General features: G+C 44.2%; 1 protein-coding gene across 4 annotated transcripts in view; it reads right to left on the minus strand.

The window, feature by feature from the left end:
- inpp4b (inositol polyphosphate-4-phosphatase type II B) overlaps nucleotides 1–6,295 on the minus strand; it is a 294,006-nt gene that overhangs the window by 223,635 nt on the left and 64,076 nt on the right. For all 4 annotated transcript variants that reach the window (XM_027145915.2, XM_027145914.2, XM_047812844.1 and 1 more), the window contains one exon: nucleotides 5,975–6,091. In XM_027145915.2, coding sequence (XP_027001716.2) covers nucleotides 5,975–6,091 — 117 coding nt within the window. The remainder of the gene's footprint in view (nucleotides 1–5,974; nucleotides 6,092–6,295) is intronic.

Here is a 6,295-nt window from a genome sequence, read left to right on the forward strand (position 1 = left end):
GTCAGTATCCTGACTCAAAACAGCATCCTGAGTTGAGTCAGTATCCTGAGTGGAGACAGTACCCCTAAGCGAAGTCAGTACCCCTTAGTAGAGTCAGTATCCTGACTCAAAACAGCATCCTCAGTGAAGTCAGTATCCTGAGTGGAGACAGTACCCCTAAGCGAAGTCAGTACCCCTTAGTAGAGTCAGTATCCTGACTGAAAACAGCATCCTGAGTTGAGTCAGTATCCTGAGTGGAGACAGTACCCCTAAGCGAAGTCAGTACCCCTTAGTAGAGTCGGTATCCTGACTCAAAACAGCATCCTGAGTTGAGTCAGTATCCTGAGTGGAGACAGTACCCCTAAGCGAAGTCAGTACCCCTTAGTAGAGTCAGTATCCTGACTGAAAACAGCATCCTGAGTTGAGTCAGTATCCTGAGTGGAGACAGTACCCCTAAGCGAAGTCAGTACCCCTTAGTAGAGTCGGTATCCTGACTCAAAACAGCATCCTGAGTTGAGTAAGTATCCTGAGTGGAGACAGTACCCCTAAGCGAAGTCAGTACCCCTTAGTAGAGTCAGTATCCTGACTCAAAACAGCATCCTGAGTTGAGTCAGTATCCTGAGTGGAGACAGTACCCCTAAGCGAAGTCAGTACCCCTTAGTAGAGTCAGTATCCTGACTCAAAACAGCATCCTGAGTTGAGTCAGTATCCTGAGTGGAGACAGTACCCCTAAGCGAAGTCAGTACCCCTTAGTAGAGACAGTACCCTGAGTGGAGTCAGTATCCTCAGTGAAGTCAGTATCCTGAGTGTCACATCATGTAGAACAACACAACAATGACGATCTCACATTTTTGACATGAATGGACTCTCGTTTATTAAAGATGTCTGGAGAACAAACTCTAACGCACGTAGAATCAGAATCTTTATCGGAAATTATGAAGAAAAGAAAAGAAAAAAAAAATTAATGCACATAGAAAAATGTCAGAAATGCCACACATTCACAAAGTATGATGCTACTCACCAGATTATAATCGTATCCTAAGCAAAAACCTCCGACTCGAGGCGAATCGATGCCGCACGCCACATTCGAATTCCAGGATCCGCTACATCGCTAATGTTAACAATTTAAATAGCATTTATAGCTTAAACTAGCCAAGGATCCAAAGAGGCAACGATAGCATCGCTCAAGCACAAGCTTATGACACATCAATGTATTTTAAACAAACGAAGGCATTACGGCTGGATTTTTTTACCGCACCTCAAACCGTAACCTTGAACATAACTGTCATTTAAAAGTGAGTGAGTCGTGCAAATGACAAATCTGCAAAGAAATCATGTTGACTGTGATGGAAGGCGGTAAAAAAAAAGCACTTTTGGTGCTCTTGAGAGCGTATCTGAGCTCACTCGTCTTCCTCTATCTACTGCAGACGATGGCCAATTGTGAGCTGGCTTCGGTTGTGGCTCGTGTGAGCGCTGCGCCGTCGGTGCGTCAGAAATAAGCTCAGCGTGAGGCCAGGAGCACACAGTTCTAAAACAGCTCAGTCACACTCCGAGACAAGAGAAATTACTGTATGATTACCCATGATACCGTTCCACGGGCAGCCGTGACACATTCATTAAAGCGGCGGACAGTGGATAATTGCTTTCTACTGACAACAAGTTGCACGGCCGATAATAGTCTTGACGTTTTAACGGCTCCCTATGGGAGGTAAATGAACACTAAAAGGATGAGAAATCTTATCAGCATTCACCACATGCCTCTCTTCCTTTCTTTTTAATTCTCTCTTTTTCTTTCTTCCTTTCCTCATCTCTTTTGCATTTCCCAATCTAATTTCAAGTAATATATAGCCCTGTTAAGTGTTTTATGCCTTTGCACCGAGCCAGGAGCTAATTTCCTAATTGAACCTTGAGGAAAACAAAACAAAAAGGCTTTTCGGTGGTTTTATGAACAGGAATACACACACACACACACACACACACACACACACACACACACACACACACACACACACACACACACACACACCTATACAGAAGTTTATGGTGTCGCCTCATTGTGTGTCGATCCCCCCACTGAGATGAGGTGATATCCCTTGAGTACACCTCAAAAGGTCAGCGAAAACAGGAAGTCTGTAAGACCGATTCCCATGATGCACCGTTTCTCCACCCTGGAGAACTGCTGACCAGAATGGTCGAACCCCTCCCCCCCCCCCTCCTCTTTCCCCCAGCAGCACATCCCGAGGCATAGAGAAGCGCTCTCTTTACAATCAGCCCCCTGTCACAATCTTCTCGAACACTGCCTTCAGCCTCCTTCGTATTCTCCCTTGTTCTTCCTGCTCACTTATTCATGCGGACTCTGCAGGCTCACTTATTCATGAGAGCCCGCTATGCTTAGTGCCGGAGCTGCAGGCACGAAGGAAATGGTGCTCAAATGAAACATGAAGCGCGAAGGCTCTGTTCGGGATGTCGACACACGATATGGAAAAGTTATATATTTATAATAAAAAAAAAACCCTCCCTTCTTTCAGACAAATTCAGGGTATAAAGTTTGGCATGGTGACTGTTCTCAGGTCAGTTGCTGTGCTATTAATATAGTCATCATCCTAAAAAGCGATGTGAACCTGTGGGGGTTCAGGTTTGGATAAAACGATGAAGATGATACACTCTCACAACACACACCGTCTTGCCTTCTCGCATAGCCTTCTGATCCAGAAAGCAGGATGAAGCGAACACATCCCAGATGATGGCACTTAAAGGCTCTGAAACAAAGCATTCAGTAAACTCATCATATCTGCCGGAGCACACAGGGAATAAAACATCGCATGGCTCCATACGGACCTCTAGCAAGTATCTTGCATGCAGGCGTCCCAAGAGGTTGGGATTTTCTTCTACCAGTTAGTGTGACAATAGCGATCTACATGGAGTTTTCACTGCAGGTTAGATTTTCTTTCATTTATCTTCAGGAATCTATTCATTCTGTTAAATAGAGGGATAATGGGAGACTGTCCTGGGAACACTGGGAAGAAGGTTGGAACACACCCTGGACAAGAACACGAGTCCATACCAGACCATCACACACACTGATTTACATGCTCTAGAATTAGACTTGACCATTTTTGGGAATAATTAAAGACCCACGAGGAAGCCCCACAAAGACGTGAATCTCGGCATGCAGATTAACCGGAGCTTAGGATCGGAGCAGGCACAGTGGAGCTGTGAGGCGAGAACGCTCCCATGTCGAGCCGATTCATTTTAAAATATAATGAAAGCGAAGTCCGGTCAGGGTTCTGAACATGTACTGCACACACAAAAGCAACGAGTCTAATGATATTTTAAACAAAGAAAGGTAAACAGACATCATTTGTCTAGACTTCAGGTTCTCTTCTCTTCCTCCAGCCTGTTTTAATTTTTGACACCAAGTCAAATGCAGCACGCTAAAAAACATGATGCCAAGAAAGATCTGTCTCAAAGAAGTCTTTCTTAACTTATCAGCTGTCAACAAACCCCTTAGCTAGAACTGTTAACTGTGCACTAAAGTGTGTTGCAAACAAACATAATAATAAAATCAAGGAGAAACTGGTTGCACCTGCTCCAGCTCCAGCCCTGGACTTGTGTTCCTTTGAGATCCATTGTATGTTTTTCCCAATGTCTGGGCACAACCGGATAAAATTCCCACCTGTCTGCATAAAAAGAGCAGAAAATGGAGGCAGATGGTCTGATTATTTACAGCCTGATTTGTGCTCACACTCCAGTAGAGAAAAAAAAAAAGATGCAAGCACTTGTCACATGGGTCATACCTTAAGACGAACGAATCTTCCAAAGGGGGTGGTCGTATTTGGCTGCTCTCGGTTCAGGGTTGCCAAAGCTATCACATATTTGGATCAGGATTTTTATATATCTTTTTTTTGTTTGTTTATTTTAAATGCCAGATATCCTTCCGGGTGCAACCCTTCCGTTTTTGTCTGGTAATGGAACCGGTACAGAGAGTTAACTCCTCGGGACTCGAACCTAAGCCGTGGTAATAAGAGCGTTGGTCCCTGGACCTGGACCACCAGGGGTACGTCTTCTCAGGATTAGTGAAGAATAACCGAAGTATAATTGAACCTTAAAAACCGAGGTTGTGCCTACAATAATGCATTTACCCAGATTTCCTTGTTTAGTATGAGAGTGAGGCAAGAATATAATATAATTATTCACAGACTTTATAAAGAAACTAGACAGACTGTACTTAATGAAAGCTACTCTAAGTGGTGACGGTATCATAATAAAGTGTTAATAAACTCGTCCTTTCTTTTGTCAGTACCGTCGTACATGGCATACGGATCGGAAAGCCTGTCTGCACGGTCAGTGTCTGAAATGAGACATTGATAACGAACTGGCGTTCATTAGACATGCACCGCAGAGGCCAAACAAGGTTACACTTTTTTTCAGAGAGCAGGAGGGAAGGTTGCGGCATTGCTCTTGTATTAGCGGATATCAAGCCGAGCTAGTCGGATATCAAGCCGAGCTTGGTGCTCGTGCACATTGGACCATTGGGCCTGAATGGTGCAGAACAGCATCTATTAACACCGTCCATCTAATTACGGCTCGCATCTCTGATATCTCCTGGACTGAACTTAACAGCCATAAAGCTATTTAAAAGCCACCGTGTAGTGATATGTTGAGCTGTAATTAAAGATCCAATTAGGAAAAGCAGATATAGTCTGCGATAGAACAGAGGTCTTCCCCGAGAGTCATAAATAAAACCTAATGAACCTTATGTGTGGCATCACTAAGATGAAGACAGCTATGTGTTTGTTTAGAAGGACGGCCTTAAGAGCAGCTATTTAATTAGAACGCCGGTACGTCGGACACAGACCCACTGCATAATGCGGCTTCGTTCCAATAGTACCAGAGGTTAATTAAAACGAACAAGCAAACAAGCATGTAAACCATTCCATCAAGAGCATGCAGATTCGCCGTGACAATCCTGATCCTCTTAGCACATGATGAATTTAATAGAGCATCTTTTACCCCTTGCATACACTAGCCCATATATTTTGTTGCAGCAATCATAAAGACTTTCGACCTGCACATCCAGTACGATTATATTGGAGATGGTGCCGATATTAGAGACCCGCCGATACTACAGGAAAAAAAAAGGGATCGGATATAAGGGGGAAAATGGATCGTATGGGATTAAGATAAAAATGGCAGAGACTGGAAGTGGAGTTTGGAAAAGTCACGAAATCGAGCGGTGACCCTGCAAAATAGTGATTGTTGTTTTTTTTTTTTACTAAAACCAACTTTCTTTGTAAACAAGAGCTAGAACATTTGGGGGGCAAGTCGTGGCCTAATGGTTAGAGAGTCTGACTCATAATCCTAAGGTTGTGGGTTCGAGTCTCGGGCCGGCCACGACTGAGGTGCCCTTGAGCAAGGCACCGAATCCCCCCAACTGCTCCCCGGGCGCCGCAGCATAAATGGCTGCCCACTGCACTGGGTGTGTGTTCACGGTGTGTGTGCGCACTCTGGATGGGTCAAATGCAGAGAACGAATACTGAGTATGGGTCACCGTACTTAGCCATATGTCACTTCACTTTAAACAGCAGTTAGGGGAAGAAGGCAAAAAAAAAAAAACTCATTCTGTAAAGTTTCATTAATCAAGCCACAAGTAAGGGGTCATGCGGCCTGCTTTATTGTGGGTTACTCGTGAAGTACGGAACATTCTCTCACTGCTCATAAAAAAAGATTCAGAACAGGCTCATATCATATATATATATATATCCTTTGAACTCACAGCATTTTTTGAGCCCGGAGCCATGAAACACATTCATTTAAATCTCTGTGAAGGGTATTTAAGGAATGGAACATGCTTGTCATATTTGAAAAAAGAAAGAAAAAGTCCATTAATGCAATTGAATAACTCTTTTCATTTCCTCTGTGAGGATTCACTGAAGAGGATCTGGCTCAGCATGAGCACAAAAAGAGAAAAAATAAAGGCTGTGGTGCTTCTTACCATCTGGTGGTGCTTGTCCTTCACATCATAGACGCTGAGTTTGATGAGGCTGTCCTCATAGACGGGCCAGTCGGGTGACAAGCTCACACCAGTCAGGAACAGAGGATCTCTTGTTCCCTGCCAGGAGAGAAAAGACAACATGGAGTTTGTGAGAAAGGGTCTCGGAAACTTTGGAGCATGCCGAGTGAGCTAACGGCTGTGCACAGTACGCTACACATACGGTACAGGAGTTCGATCTGTGCTCGCTTGGAGAGTCGGAGAAGAGAGTTCGTTTGCAGGAAGGCCTCAGGGGTGGTTACAATCCGACTACAGTGTAATGGA

This window comes from Tachysurus fulvidraco, chromosome 4, assembly GCF_022655615.1.
Source record: "Tachysurus fulvidraco isolate hzauxx_2018 chromosome 4, HZAU_PFXX_2.0, whole genome shotgun sequence".
In the NCBI taxonomy this organism is placed as follows: domain Eukaryota; kingdom Metazoa; phylum Chordata; class Actinopteri; order Siluriformes; family Bagridae; genus Tachysurus; species Tachysurus fulvidraco.